Source organism: Lactuca virosa, chromosome 5, assembly GCF_052849685.1.
Source record: "Lactuca virosa cultivar CGN04683 chromosome 5, Lactuca_virosa_CGN04683_v6, whole genome shotgun sequence".
In the NCBI taxonomy this organism is placed as follows: domain Eukaryota; kingdom Viridiplantae; phylum Streptophyta; class Magnoliopsida; order Asterales; family Asteraceae; genus Lactuca; species Lactuca virosa.
Window position 1 is genome coordinate 355,983,159 of NC_136430.1, and position 17,153 is coordinate 356,000,311.

The 17,153-nt window shown below is 30.1% G+C and overlaps 2 protein-coding genes across 2 annotated transcripts; both read left to right on the plus strand.

Annotated features, from left to right (window-relative positions):
* Positions 1-3,055: 3,055 nt before the first annotated feature.
* On the plus strand, positions 3,056-4,296 carry LOC145111758 (glyoxylase I 4-like). Its single transcript, XM_079048006.1, has 3 exons — positions 3,056-3,313; positions 3,423-3,528; positions 3,784-4,296. The coding sequence occupies exons 1-3, from the start codon at positions 3,165-3,167 to the stop codon at positions 4,045-4,047; spliced, it is 519 nt and encodes a 172-aa protein (XP_078904132.1). The 5' UTR covers positions 3,056-3,164; the 3' UTR covers positions 4,048-4,296.
* Positions 4,297-14,827: 10,531 nt separating this feature from the next.
* LOC145112612 (peptide deformylase 1A, chloroplastic-like) lies at positions 14,828-16,229 on the plus strand. Its single transcript, XM_079048756.1, has 4 exons — positions 14,828-15,375; positions 15,555-15,644; positions 15,704-15,771; positions 15,858-16,229. Exons 1-4 carry the CDS (start codon positions 14,920-14,922, stop codon positions 16,096-16,098), a joined length of 855 nt encoding a protein of 284 aa, XP_078904882.1. The 5' UTR covers positions 14,828-14,919; the 3' UTR covers positions 16,099-16,229.
* The last annotated feature ends 924 nt before the right edge of the window (positions 16,230-17,153 follow it).

Genomic DNA, 17,153 nt, shown 5'->3' on the forward strand with positions numbered 1-17,153 from the left:
GGTAGTTATGCACCACTATAATGAGCATTCATAACATATCTCACAGTTCATCAAACATTATTATGAGTTTTATGGGGTAGTCATGCACCACTATAATGAGCATTCATAACATATCTCACATTTCATCTTCTTTGTCTAGTATAAACTAGGCGAATACCCGCACGTTGCGCAGAATACAACAATATAATAGGCGAATGCCCGCGCGTTGTGCAGAAACACCTATATAGTTGAAGTCTTTACAAATATATGTTTTTTTTAATATAGCAATAACGTTGTTGTTAAATTTGATATAATAATTCGTATACTAAATTGATATAATGTATTGATTATATTGAATTATATGATAATATATACTTCTATTATAACTGCATAATCTCAATCGTTTGAATGACTTCTACCCGCGACTTACACATGAATAAAATTAAATATAATTTATGGTTTAATGTTATTTATAGTTGTTGTTATTGTTAATTAATTTTTTAAAATTTATTTGCTTCATGTTTAATTTTTTTATCATTATAATTATTTAAAACATCAAACATTGTTTTTTGATTTTAAAGGTAACAATATAATCATTTATATAGAGTTATTTTAACTATTGTTATTGTAAGTTATTTTAAGCTACTTATTTGAAACCTTTTAACGATTATAAAAATATCTTCAGGAAATATTTTAGTTCATTTGATATTACAATTTAAATTTTGCATTTATCACTACAATTTATCACTTTTAACTATTTACAAAATATTCTTTGGTTTTTTAAGTGGAACTGAAATTTATATTTAAGTTGACATTGTAACGTTAAATTTAAAATAACAATTTAAGTATTTTATCCAAACTGTTCAAAAGTTGTAGCTTTAAACTGATAATGGTTTACATACAACAACACATTAAATCTAATAAATTAAGGATAATATGTTAAAAGTTAAAGACATAACTTTATAAGTAGAAGTAAATATATTATTTTAAAATTGAAATTTAGTATATTTATGATTACGCTTTAGGTTTGATATTTATTTAACGTTATTAACCAACTTATAATCATTATTAGAAAAACACTACAGTTAATCACTTTTAACTATTTACAAAATATTATTTGGGTTGTTTACGTTAAACTAAAATTTATATTTAAGTTGATCTTGTAATGTTATATTCAAATTAATAATTTAAGTATTTTATACAAATTGTTCCAAAATTGTATCTTTAAAATGATAATGGTTTACATCCAACAATATATTAAAACCAATAAATTAAGTATAATATGTTAAAAGTTAAAAAAAATCACTTAATAAGTAGAAGTAAATATATTATTTTAATATTGAATTTTAATTTATACATGATTACACTTTAGGTTTGATGTTTATTTAACCTTATTAACCAACTTATAATTATTATTAGAAAGAAATTGAAAAGTCATGGGAGTTTCAAATGAATGTGGTGAAAGGAAAAAATAAATGGGAGTTTCAAATGAATGTGGTGAAAGGAAAAATGATTCCTTTATAATATAGTATGATGATATGATATGATTTGATTTGAAATCTTTACAAATATATGTTTTTTAAATATATCAATGACATCGTTGTTAGTTCTTATATAATAAATATTATAATACATTGATATAAACATTGTTTGTTTTGAATTATATGATAATGTAGACATCTTTTAAAATTATATAATTCTTATTGTCTCAATAGTCTCTACAGCAGGTTAGTCATGAATAAATTAAATATAATATACTTTGTTATGATTAATTAACTTTAAAAAGTTTATTTGCTTAAAATTTTAATTTCTATTATTGCAATTATTTAAAACATCAAACATTATTTTTGTTTTTAAAGGTAATAATATATTTTTTGTATATAATGTTACTTTTAACTATTGTTGTTGTAAGTTATTTAAAATACCGTATTTGAAAACTCTTAATTATTTTAATTTGGTTTTAGAAATTTAACCTTTTTAAAATTTATTTGATGAATATTATTAGTTTCTTTGATTCTAATTATTTAAAACAACAATTTTTTTATAAAGATAACATTATAATTTTTTATATAATATTATTTTTAACTATTCTTATTGTAAGTTATTTTTAAGCTACTTATTTGAAAATTCTTAATTATTATAAAAAATAGTTTCATGGTTTTTTTTTGTTAATTTAGGATTACAATTTAGGTTTAACACTATAATTTGTAATTTTTACTATTTAAAATAAGAGTCTGGATTATTTTTTAAGTTTAACTGAAATTTTGATTTAAGTTAATTGTTTAACATTATATTGAAATTAATAATTTAACTATTTTGCATAAAATCATAAATTATACAAATTTTTTTTACTTTAAAAATGACAATTGCTCACATACGACAACATATTTAAACTAATAAGTTAACTATAATATTTTAAAAAGTTAAAGTCATAATTTTATAAATAGAAGTAAAATATGATATTTTAATATTATAGTTTAGTTAATTTATGATTAGAATTTAATTTTTACATTAATTTAACATTATTTACCGATTTACAATAATTATTAGAAAGAAATTGAAAAGTCATAGAGGTTTAAAATGCATGTGGTGTAAGTAAAAATGTCTCTTTATATATATATATATATATATATATATATATATATATATATATATATATATATTGAATATTATGTATTATAAAGGTCAATTGTTTTTACCACAAGTGATAAAATAAAGTCCTTTACAATTTTATTTTCTACTTTGTTCTTTTACTTATTTTTATATAGAACAATTGCTTTACCACAAATGATAAAATAAAGTTCTTTACAATCTCATTTTCAATTTCATTCTCAGTTTTTTTGGACATTAATATAAAAACTGGACCTTAATAAAAAAAACTGCAAATCATAGGGATATTTTGTAGTTTTTCATCTAGAAAATAACATAAAAAACATGTTGTGATCTTATACTTCTAGTTTCTAGAATCCAATAAAATATAATATTCAATTTCTTCCCAACAAGAAAAATCTTTTGCTTTTATGCGCGACTCATCCCCTTTTTCATTCACATCCCCTTAAAACCCAATTAGAATCAACCTTTATATTCTTCTACATCAATTTCTTCATATAAAACTTCATTGAGGATCATATTTGATCAAAACTCACTGTCATTTCGTACTTTTCTTCTGAAAATTTCTTGATAAAATGAAAGCCGGAAATCCTCTAAATCTCACGTCTCTGAATCACGTCTCCTTCCTATGCCGATCACTACAAGAATCAGTCGACTTCTACACCAAAATTCTTGGATTTGTCCCAATTAAGAGACCTCAAGATTTTGATTTTGATGGTGCATGGTAATCCAATCAATTCAGTAGACCATGTTGAAAACGAGGTCACTCTGTTTTTGTTGCTTTTGTTTTTCCATTAGTAAAGCTCTGTTTTTTGTTGCTCGATGTTATCTAGGCTTTATAACTATGGAATTGGGATACATTTGATTCAATCAGCAAACCCAGATAAAATTCTCAAGAAAACTGAAATAAATCCAAAAGATCACCATATTTCCTTCCAGGTGGGCAAAACTTTCCCCAGTTTTCTTTCATAATTCATCTCTGTTCTCCAAGTTCGTCATACTCTGCTATATTGCAAGTAAAGATAACTGAAAAAAACCAAGAATCAACATACAATTTTTTTCCGACATTTTGGATGTTTAATCAAAATTCAGAAGTTCCAATTTGACGGTTTTTTTTTTTGTCATTTGTGAGCTGTAAACATGGCAATTTTACAAAGGATGATAAACATACGATGTGTGAAAATGTGTGTACAGTGTGAGAACATGGGAGCTGTGGAGAAGAAACTGAAAGAAATGGGGATAGAGTACAGGAGACAGAGGGTGGAAGAATATGGAATCCATGTCGATCAGTTATTTTTCCATGATCCTGACGGGTTCATGATTGAGATCTGCAACTGCGATATTCTTCCGGTGATTCCCATCACTGGAGAGATGGGTCTATTGAGCTCCCGGATTCGTGTTCTGCCGCTACAAGCAGCATTAACAAATACGACAGTTTGTTCTGCTGTGAAAAGATAGGAGAATTCAAAAATTGGTGGTTGTGGCTTTCAAGTTGTGATCGGAGCTTCTTGCTCCAGCCTCCGGTGGTGTTTTCAGTTGGGTTGCTTGCTCGGAATAAGGGTTTGTTTCTGAAAGTGATAATTTGAAATAAAATAATCATAATCAACTATAACAAACGGGCTATGTAAAATATTGTGTTTGTATCATTATTATTTTTATTTTATTTTTGAAAAAATGTGTTTATATAATTATATGTGCTTTGGAATCTGTGATAATTATATAATTAGGTGTTGAATAAGTTTTAATTATTTTGTTTGTTTAATAAAATTATTTATTAACTGATAAATTGAACCAGAAGTGTAGAACGATATTTTTATATAATGTGATTTATTTATATGTAAAATATGGAAAAAATTTCAATGTTTTAAACATCTAACCTAATAAATTAAAATAATTTTTGCAAAATGTCATGTTGTCATTGATTTTGATACATCTTATTTTTATGATATTTTTAGAATTTTTTCTTTTCCACTTGGTTTTTTTTATGTTTTTTATTTTTTTACTTTTAAAATCCACATTTCCTAAAAGTTTATATATATATATATATATATATATATATATATATATATATATATATATATATATATATATATATATGAAGTAGACAATTTTATTAAATTTTAGAATAAATGTTTTGCCTCCGTTTCTTTTGTGAGGGGTTATATATGTAAAGTAAATCATTTTTTAAAATATGATTAGTATATATATTGAATTATTTATTTTATTCATTATATTTTTGTATTTATATAAAAGTATTATTTTAAAAAATATGTAATGCTTACAAATTTATATTAAAATTTTATTTTTAATAAACTCGTGTGGTACACGGTTCTCACACATAGTTATTAATTCATAAATAGCATAAAAGTAGCCACACATAATTCAAGCAATTAGATCTATTCATAGTAGAAATAATCAAACATGTTAGGTTTTTTAAGTCCATAAGTTAGGGTTATAAAAACGTTCGGATAGTATTTTTTTTCAAGGAGATAAGTTAAACATATGATTTAACTATAAATGATTGTATATTTACCGTCACATTCATTTTACTCAAACTTATAAAATTTAATTTAATTTAATTTAATTATCTTTTTCAGAATGATGAGTTAGTATATGCCTACGATTGAACCTAAAACCTCATTGTTAGAAACATCTTGTTAGAAATCATGTTAGCCAAGTGGGTTAGACCCAACTTATAAAATTTAATTATCTACAATTTAAAGTTGTAATAATTTTGTAAAAGATACACAATGAAACACCCCCGTAAACTCCTAAATTGAATCTCACAATGACTTGAACTAATGTACTTTTAGTTTATTTTACTTGTTGGGATGTAAAGCTTGTTGAGACGAGTCTAGACCTAGCAATCTGTGTCCTCGTGTAGTGTATACGTGTTAGACACAACTTCACATGACACGAATTTGTAAAACACGAATATGACAAGAATTGTAAAACGTGTTTTGGGTATCAAACACGAACACAACATGTAATTAATCCATGTGACATGTTTTATTAGAACGACAAACTAAACTATTCCTAAATTACCACTTGTGTCTTTAACGAGACTTAAACTCATGATCTCCCAATTGAGAGAGTCACTCCTTACCGCTAAGCCAAAGATTGTGTAACATGTGACAAAATATTCCACGTTGTTAACTATGTTACACGAAAGCATAGATTTACACATGTAAGATATGAAGCATGGATTAACACATGTAAATCACGAAACAATATTTTAAATTTCTAATTTTTTTTAAATTGATCCCTAAACTTTCAGTAAATGTAAACTTTAACACCTAAATATGAAAGATCTATAGGTGTGTACACATGTTTATATGTGCCACATGTCATACAAATTTAATATGTGTATTATACATGTTAAAACAAATAAATTCATGTTTGATATGTGTAAGACACAAAGTATGAATTTAAAAATCGTGTCGACACAAATAGATACAAAACATGAATTTTTAAAACTCATACACGGAAACTCATGTTGTGTATCGAATCGTCAGGTCGAGATAAGTCCTTATTCATCTTCTTGATATTGTTAGACATATTTAAATTCGTTGTTATGGAGTTTTTTCGTGATATGAAAATACTCTTGAAAATATTGTTGTTTTATGTGTCAGATTATATTTTAGATGATTTTTTTTGTAACAATGTTGCATTAGACATTTGGTGTGTGTTGTATGAGGGAGAGTGAATCAGGGGTTGCTGATCACTTGGTTTTCAAATTATATAATTATATAACATTATTTTCTTTATTTAGGAATTTTATAAATTTTATAATTCTTTGTATTAAGGCTATAAATAAAGCTTTTTTAAGTGATGGTTTTATTTATTTATTTCATTTTATCCTGCTCTCTCCATATTGTCGATTTTATACAATGTAAAAGCCTTCACCTTCCTCGTCTATATTACTACAAGTTTCTTCTACTTGAGGATTTTTTTCCCACAAAGAGTTTTATCTATACTTGTGTTCTTATTGTGCTTATTTTGTGTATCGTGTTCATCATATTATAACTAATTGTATCAAAGCCTACTTTCCTAAAACCCTTGTCCTTTTATACTGAAATCGATTCTCTCTCTCTCTCTCTCTCTCTCTCTCTCTCTCTCTCTCTATATATATATATATATATATATATATATATATATATATATATATATATATTGCAACCTGAAATGTCTCACTAAGGGTCATACCATGTCCATGAGTGTCATAGAGAATAATATGGAGTTCTTGAACTTGGCTCATCACAATCTTGGTGTCTGCCATTTTAAAGTCCAAGAGCTAGGCAACCACAAATTTCTTTGTTTCATTTGTTTTTGTACTTACAGTCCAATGACTCCCACTAGACATTCGTCGATGTAGCTTTGTAATATACATTATATAATGTGTCCACTAGTCTGTTCATCACGTAGTTACGCCATTAGAAATCTAAATGCTTCTAAGTATCTACCGTACACACAACTTGAGCGCTAGTCTCCCCTTTAACTAGTTGGTTATATCTCGAATTCTTTGTTGTGGGTGTTTTTTGTGATAAGAAAATTCTCTTGAAAATATTGTTGTTTTATGTGTTCAGATTCTATTTTTGGAACAATCTTGCATTAGCCATTTTAAAGAGTGTGTTGCATGAGGTGAAGCCCAATTTCCTCTTCACAAAGGGTTGCTTACTTGGTTTTCAAGTTATCCAATTTTGTGACATAATATTCTTTTATTTAAAAAATTTAATAGTTTTATGATTCTTTGTACAAGGATATAAAAAAAATCCTTTTTAGTGATGGTTTTATTTATTTCATTCTCACCTACACTCTCGCTATTGTCGATTTTATATACCATGTAAAAGTCTTCTATTTCCTTGACTATAATATTAAAAATTTCTTCTACCTTGGGAATTTTTTCCCAGAAAAAGTTCTCATCTTTACTTGTGTTCTTGGTGTGCTTATTTTGTCTAATATATCATAGCTAAATTTTAAAGTTCACACAAGAAAAAAAAATCGGTCTCTCGGCATGATTCGTAATTGTGGTGGCAGCCACAATGGGTGGTGTCATTGATGAACTCGAAGCTGATTTCACAAAAAACGCTCTTATTGTCTTATCCAATTTTGAAATAGTTTTAAACACCAAAATTAGCGCTTAATTTAACTAATTAATATTTATTATGTGGAGATATAACTATTAGTGTATATATGTATTGTATTGTATGTAGCCCATTAGATTGTTAGCCCACTTGTAGCCCATGTATTATGCTCTCTGTTTGTATTTATTGAGGATGTATCGTATAAACCTATTATGGGAAAATATTGTCTTTTACATGTCGTGCTTTAATTGATAATAGTACTTGGGTTCTTGTTCCAAGGCCTATTGGGGATAATGTTGTGCGATCTATGTGGTTGTTTAGAAAGAAATATAATGCAGATGGTACTCTTGAGCGGTATGAAGCCCGTCTTGTAGCTAATGGCAAAAGCCAACTCCCTGGGATTGACTGTGATGAGACATTTAGTCTGGTTGTCAAACCGGCCAACATTCGTACAGTTCTTAGCCTAGCGACTTTGCGGAGATGGTCCATTTATCAGTTAGACGTCAAAAATGCCTTATTGCATGGTCAGTTGAATGAAACTGTTTACATGCACTAGCCACCTGGGTTCCAGGATACTTCACATCCCGATTATGTTTGCCTTATACATAAGTCACTTTATGGTCTGAAACAAGCCCCAAGGGCTTGGTTTCAGGGATTTGCATCCTATATCACCAGGATCGGTTTTTCACATAGTCGATGTGATTCTTCACTATTTATTTTTTGCAGGGGTTTTGAGATGGCTTACTTACTTCTTTATGTTGATGATATAGTTTTGACAGCTTCATCTACAACACTCCTTCAACGTATCATTTCACTTTTAGCAACAAAGTTTTCCATGAAGGACCTGGGTGATTTATCATACTTTCTGGGCATAGCTGCAACACGGAATAATAAGGGTATATTCTTATCCCAATGCCAATACGCGTTGGAAATATTAGAGCATGCTAACATGATGAAATGCAACCCGTGCCGCACACCTACTGACACACAATCTAAATTGGATTCTTCTGGCGAGCTGGTTACAGACCCGAATCTCTATCGCAACCTTGCACGTGCTCTCCAATATCTCACATTCACTCGCCCAGATCTATCATATGCGGTTCAGCAGATATGCCTATTCATGCACGGCCCTCGCGAACCTCACTTTCATGCCCTCAAGCGCATTTTGCGCTATGTCCGTGGTACATTGGACTATGGGCTTCAGCTTCATCACTCCTCCACTACGAGTCTTATTGCCTATTCTGATGCAGATTGGAGGGGATGTCCCGAAACATGCCGATCTACCAGCGGTTACTGTGTATTTTTAGGTGACAACCTCTTATCTTGGTCTTCAAAACGCCAGCAGACAGTCTCTCGTTCTAGCGCAGAAGTTGAATACCGTGGCGTGGCAAATGCAGTAGCCGAAACTTGATGGTTAAGAAATTTGCTCCGAGAGCTGTACACTCCTCTCACCAAGGCAACCATTGTTTACTATGATAATGTCAGTGCAATTTACTTGTCTACTAATCCTGTTCAGCATCAACGCACAAAGCATATAGAGATGGACATCCATTTTGTGCATGACAAAGTTGCAACTGGTTAAGTCAAAAATTTTCATGTCCCTTCCAGTCTTCAATATGCAGATATCTTCACCAAAGGGCTCCCTACATTTCTGTTCACCGAATTTAGGACCAGTTTGAGTGTTTGCTCTAGAACTCCCGCTCAAACTGCGGGGGCGTATTAGTGTATATATGTATTGTATTGTATGTATGTAGCCCATTAGATTGTTAGCCCACTTGTAGCCCATGTATTATGCTCTCTGTTTGTATTTATTGAGGATGTGTCGTATAAACCTATTATGGGAAAATATTGTCTTCTACAATAACCACATATTTAGAAACTGAAATAAAAATAACAAACATATTTATATTTCCTAGTGGAACTTAAATTTAATCTGCAAAAATCTGATCAAACAATAAAATATGGACAAATCCTGAAATTTAACAGAACAAAAAATATTTAAATTGATTTGTTCTTAAACTAAAAAAAAAACAGAAACAAAGGGGAATTGTTTTGTTCTTAAGCGTGCCTTTTGACTTTTGTTACAAAAAAGTTTTTACTTCTATTTGTAAAACTTCAGTTTAATTTAACACAACCAAAAACCAGAAACCTCGATAGTTTTTCAGAAATTGCAACAAAAACTGTGCTATAAAATCTGGACAGTTTTAATCGATTTTGTAAAATGTGGATTATTATATATTTTCATTCCTTCGGTAAAATCCGGACTATTCAACATATTGTGAAATTTCTGAAAAATTAGGAATGTTTTACATTTCTACAATAATCTCCAAAACTACAGAAAATGAAAATTTTAAGATGTTACTTATAGGGCTAAGGGTATTGTCACCACCAACTCATTAGAAAAATGTTATCATGTCACCGTCACGTCAGCTCCACTACATGTTCAATACAAGCTTACTACGTTTTGGAAATGGTTACCACTCCACATTATTTATTATTTATTTTTTATTTATTTTTTATATTATATTAAATAAAAACACACTTATTAAACACAAATAATATTTTAATAATAAAAAGTTACATTAAATTAAATAAAAACATAATTTTAAATTTCAATAAATATTTAAAGCTACTTTAGAAATTGAAAAAAGGTAATTGAAATATCTAAGTCAAAGGTGTGATATGTAATTTCCGAAAATCATTTAAGTATAAGAAATTTGATTTAGGGTGGGAGGTGTAATCAGCCAAGACTTCAGGGACCAAAGCAGCCAAATCTTCATTTTGCTGTCTTCTTCCTCCCTATACATCGCAGCTCTTTTTCTCCATTTTTACCCTACAGCTCCTGATTTAAAGCAATTGATGCACTCTTCAAAAAAAAGTATTTTTTTAAATCCTTCAACGTTCATAAAGAAAGAAAAAACGGATCAAAGGGAGCATTAACCAATCAGCTTCCTCGTCAGCCTTCACACTTGGTTTCCTCTCCCATACCGAATGGCCTTAAGTTGTAATGCATAAAAATTAAAACTTATGAAACTGCAGGAAAAGGTTTCCTGGTTATGTTTTTGTTTTCTCAAATGTTTCTAAACATAAACTGAAATTTAGAATTTCAAAAGTGTAAGATGAACTTGCCGGAAATAACAACTTTAGAACAAGGAAAACAATTTCCTTCAACCCAATAGAAACAGAGTTTCTAAAACCAACAGAAATCTCAGAAACTGTAAAATAGCAGACTTAATAAACTTGAGAAACCTACGTTTTCTTTTCTGTTCTTTTTTTTTTCCTTCATTTTTGTAAGAATTTGTTTTAAAGATTGTAGGAAATGATAATCAGATAATGAAAACTAAACATAAAAATAAACTGAAAGCTAAGGCTTGTGTTAAACACGGTGTATCCTTAAAACAAATTCAACCAATAACGGACGTTTGTTTAACAGGATACAATAGCGAGAAGAACATTTCTTCCAAAACCACTTAACTCTACAAGGCTTAATTAGATGTTACCTTGATAGCAGCTTAACGATAGAAACAATATGAGGAGGGTGATTTGTGTTCAAAGATGGGAGAATCCATTTTTCTAAAATGAGAAAACTCATTTTTTTCCAACATAAAATCAAAATATCATTGATACGATTTGCTAACATGAATAATTTTAATTTAAGTTAGAGTTTGTTAAAATTGAATTGTTAAGTGCTGATATACATAGAAGCTCGTTTAAGATTGTGAGTCCATCTTTTGTCATCTTTATATATAGATGTGTCCCTGATTGAAATTACTTCTAAATTCGTCTCTGCTCATACTAACATACATACTTACATACATGTTTGCATGCATGTATCATGTATGTAAGTACATGATACCTCTGTGTATGTGTATAAAAAGGAACAAATTTAAGTTTTAAGCAATAATCACAAAACATAAAGTCATAAAAAATGATATACCAATCATAAGATGACAATAACTACAAAAATATTAACAAATACATATACAAATACAAATGAAATGATCAATCATTATGCGTTTTCATTATAAAGTTATCAAAGAGCAACATATATATAATTATGCATAGCATATATGTCAAGTTCCCCGGGCTAACATTTTATTATAATTATCAATGGACTCCATCCTCTGAATCTTTAATTGGTTTCTAAATTTCATGATGAACTCCTCCGCACTCTGATCTATGTCCGCTGCTTTTGGTGGCTTGTTCTTCTCCTCCACTGCCTTTGTCACCGGCACCACCACCTTTGCTAGCGGCAACACCACATCCGTCTTATTTAAACTCGCCATGGGGTCTCTTTCTTGAACCCCTATTTGCAAATTCTTGGTGTTGATATTGTTGTGGGAAAGAGGTGACTTGGTGGATCTCTTCATTTTAGATTTGCTTTGCTCATACACAGAGAGCCTTGATCATTTGTCCTTCATATTTATAAGTGTGCAATAAGGAAGAAACCTTAAAAAGTCAACTTGTGGCGTAAAAGAATTGGGATCCCATGTGATCTCTTCCACCATCCGCTAGATGAGGGGCAAACCTATCCTTTCAACATGTGCATTTTTTTTTCTTCTAATGGTACGTACTCAAGTTTAAAACTCTCTTCAGCTACTTTGATAGACACGTATTCTAACATGGGTTCGTATTACTGCTACAACTTTTTTGGGACACACAACAATGAATGATTGAATGATGATATTCTGCACTACAAAAATCAAAATCATAAGTGTGTAACAATCCATTTTACATTGGGTATAACTTTGGATTTATACCCAATCACCTTTATAGAAGATTATCAAATTTAGAACGCCTTATTTGTGTAGAAACTTTGTCGTTAGAAAAGAAACCTGTGGGACTTGTACCACACGGGAAGGAAGGAGGATAAACTTAAACCTTCCTTACAAGGCTTTATTAAACATTTTAACTTATCAAAATGAACTGAGTAATGGGTCAAACCTTTTGGGTTGGATTGGGAGGTGGGTTAGCTAAATCATGCTTAGATTAAGCTTGAATTAATACATATTTAATGGTTAAAGATAAAGTTTTTTTTTTGACAATTTGAATTGTTTTTATATATTAATTCCAATATTATTTATTTACTAGTTAAAATAAAAACTCTATTAATTCGGTTATAAATTGTCTTAACAACTAATTTCGGTTTTTGACAGTTATTGGTCGTTCGGCCGTTAATAATTTGTCACTATATAAAGCCGAACAATTGATAGATTTGAGGGTTGATCAAATTTTGTCACTATCTTTCTTGAATTCAATTGTTGTATCCTCAATATAAACACATACCGAAACAGTTTTTGTCTATACGATATTGTTTGGCCCCGTAGATTTTATTGTTTGCAATCTTCAAGAATAAATAAGTATCACCGATTTTAATCCAAATATGTTATTATAATTTGCATATTTCTTTTGATGTTGTTATTTTCATTGATTGTGCTTCATCTTACAGTTTGTATAATGAAAATTGTTTGTGCAAAATGGCATATATTGCGTAGCCGTATAAACAAAGGGACTTTGAAAAGAGTACAAATTGTAGAAAGTAGAAACCTCTCCCTTTAAAAAAAATAATAATAAAAAATAAATAAAAATTAAAAAAATTAAAGTAGCACATTTACTTTTACGAGTTGGTTGTGGCTTAAGTCATGGATTTGGACGGTCCATTACTAAAAATACGGCAACATGCCAACATCCATCCCCCTCTCTTGTTACACGATCACAAGACAAATGAGTTACATTAGATATAATTAAGTCGTTAAACATGGTAACAATAATATATTTTGTTACAAGATTAAGAGTGCATGGATAAACAACACTTCGAACACAACCGTTATTGGTAAATTCATTAGTAAATGTGTTAAAAAAAAATTTCTATGTTAAATTTCCCTTTAGGGTTAGCTAGCTTTTATATTCCCCTTCTTGTTTTTTGGTTTCTTACTTTCATCAAGAACCTTGTAATTTCTCTCTTTCTATAATCATATGACTCAATTATCATATGTTTTTTTTACATAGTAAAAGAAAGTAAACCTAAGGAGAACAAAACAATGAGGAAAAGAAGCCAGAGTAAAGTGGTGCGTGCAATTTCTTGATAATATCATTAGTATGTTATAATGTTAAATAAGTGTTGAAGTGTACATCTTGGTCGGCATGAATTTTGAAGATTTTGTCATTTGTTATGGATTATGATAGACATTGTGTTCATGATTAAGTTGTAGATTACAATTTAACCACATCCATTTACTATAACTAGATCTTTACTGAATAAATATGAAATTACAATGCTAGATACAGAGTCTGATAATGATATCTATAAACGGGGTGGATAGATACAAGATTAGTCCCATGTTGACTAGAAGGGGAAACGAAATCATGTCCTTTCAACACATGTTTACATCCATTTGAACAACAAATGACAAATCTCACATGAAGATGGATAAAAACATTAGATGCTGTAAAAATTGGTCAGGTGGTAGAAGCTTGGACACAAAATAAACAATTGTACAAGATCCATAACCTAATCATGAACCCAAGATTTTGATCACTTTCGTGTTCTAAAATTGACCTGCAACGGAACTTCGAATTACTTTCGGTTATTTAGCGATTACAGGAAGGAAGATGACGAAAGAGCAAAAAGGAAGAAGGTGAGAGCGTAAACTAGAACTCCATGTTTCTAATGCTAATGCATGACTATTAGTGTTAAGATTTCCTGGGAGTTGGAAGGTAAGGGCAATATGGTTCATTTAGTTATTTTTTTTCAATTTTAATGATTATAGAACATAAAAAATGATTACAAATTATTAATAAGTATTAGAACAATGATTGGACAAACATGATATTTAGATTATAAGGGGTCTTTGTGATTACTTTTGAACATCAAAAGTCTTTTTTGTAGAAGGACTTTTTGTAAAAAAAAACTTTTTACAAAAGTAATTCTCTAAAATATGTTTGGATTAGTAAAAAATCAACAAAATGACTTTTAGTTTAACAACAAATAATCACAAAAATTAGGTTTTATGAATTTTTTAGAAATCTCTCCTATCATTTTCAAAAAAAAAAACTTTTCTATTATCCAAACACAAATCCCAAACATCCCTAAGCCAACTATATATGATATTTTTGACCGTTTATTAAAGTATATTTATTCTGTTTTACACCAAAAAAAATTGAAGGTGAATCCAGATAAATCCAGTTAGGGCCGGTTTCCAAAACACATTATCTACGATTCAGCTGTACGAGAGCAAAATCGTCAATGATGGATGGAATTCAGCGGCTATTACACCATCTCTCGCCGGCACCACTCCCCGGAAAATGTTCCACACTCGGCAGAACCTCTCCGTTTCATACACAAATTCCAGTTCTCCAATCCCAATACAAACCAATTGCAAGACCCGAAATTTCTCCGTCAAAATCCGCCATTAAAGTGCATTTCATGAAGAAGAACACAGGTCTGGGTCTCAGTTCGTTTTCAACCGGTCCTGCTCGGGCCGGTTGGTTTCTAGGCCTGGGGGAGAAGAAGAAGAACATTACAGATATACCGGAGATTGTCAAAGCCGGTGACCCGGTTCTTCACGAACCCGCCGGAGAAGTACGGCCTGAGGAAATCGGGTCGGAGCGTATCCAGAAGATTATTGATGACATGGTGAAGGGCATGAGGTCAGCACCTGGGGTTGGCCTTGCTGCTCCCCAAATCGGTATTCCCTTAAAAGTAATTATTTATTTATTTAAACCTTTTTTCTGAATAATATTAAATCCATAAATATACCTACGAAAATCAACATAATATACTATTATTTACTTTTTTTTTTGGCAAGTCATTGTTTAGGAATTATCTTATATGTTTTACAGTCTTTTATTTAACTGATTGAATTCCTTTTTTTATTTAAGATCATTGTGTTGGAGGATACTGAAGAATACATAGGGTATGCACCAAAGGAAGAAACCAAGGCACAAGACAGACAACCATTTGATCTTTTGGTAAGTATTTATTCTCCAACTTTTCCCTCATAAAATAACTAAAAATCTTGAAAATTTAGGTGATTATAAACCCAAATCTTCAAAAGAAAGGCAACAAATCCGCACTATTTTTTGAAGGCTGCTTGAGGTGAGATTTTATCCCTCGTTAAATAATCAACAATAACTGTTACTGATGCTGATACTGATACTGATACTGATATTTGGTACGTGCAGTGTTGATGGATTTAGGGGAATGGTGGAAAGGTTCCTGGAAGTAGAGGTCACGGGGTTGGACCGATATGGGCAGCCCATAAAGGTGGTTGCTTCAGGGTGGCAGGCTCGTATTTTACAACACGAATGTGATCATTTAGCAGGAATTTTATATGTTGACAAGATGATTAAGAAAACATTCAGAACTGTTGAGAATTTGCAGTTGCCTCTAGCTAATGGATGTCCTAAGCTTGGTGTTCGCTAGCATTATTATTATGGTTTACAGATATTTTGCCAAAATTTATTCAGATTATGTAGAGGCTTAATATATGAGTAATGAGTGAAAGACTTTAAAAGTAATTACTTGAGTACAATATAGTTTATTCTTTTTCATTATGATTCAGCCCATTTATGTGAAAATTGGTCAGTTTTGGTTATATTTTATAGCGAACGAGTCAAATGGGTAAAACTAGAAAGTTTGGTTAAAAAATAAAAGGGCTAAGTGCAGAAAATGGTAATGTACTTTCATATATTTGTGTGTTATAGCATCTTACTTTCATTTCTTTTTATTACACCATTGTACTTTCATTTTTTTATTAAGACATAGTACTTTGGTATACCTTTCTAATTATAACATTATAATTTTAGTTTTTTTTCTTATTACAGTAGTAAAAATTACTATCATATAATACACAAATGAATTGAAGTAGAGTCATTTTTCTTTTTTACCAAAAGGCTCTTAGACCAACAATATCATAAGGTCTATTCCTTCTTACGGGGCTTAAAAAAACAATAATAATAATATTTTTACACAAAATTACATAAAAGGTCCTTGTTGTATGGAGAAATAGGCACTTCTAGTCCAACTTCAGAAAAATGGACAAACTCGGTCCTTTTGTTTTGGCGATATTGCGGAAATGGTCTTTCCGACACACATCGTCAAAAGAATGCTATTTGTAAAATAACATTTTTACCCTTTTTCTTTCATATTTTTGTATTTTATTATTTATTCCCTAAACTGCAGGTACCATTTATGTAAAAGATTTAAAAAAAGTCTGATGAAGACCACATGACAAGCCCTCTTGGCATCGAAGCACCATTGTAAGGTCATCCGTTATACCTACCACTAACCACTATAGTGGTGGGTGCCACACCATCACCACACTCCTTACCACTAACCATGGAATACCTACCACTAAACACACCACTCCACTTCATTTTTTTTAATTAAATTCAAATCAAAAATACATAAAAATCATATAATCTTTTTTTAAAATACTAGTTTTCATTAATTTAAAATACCAAATTAGATTAATTAAA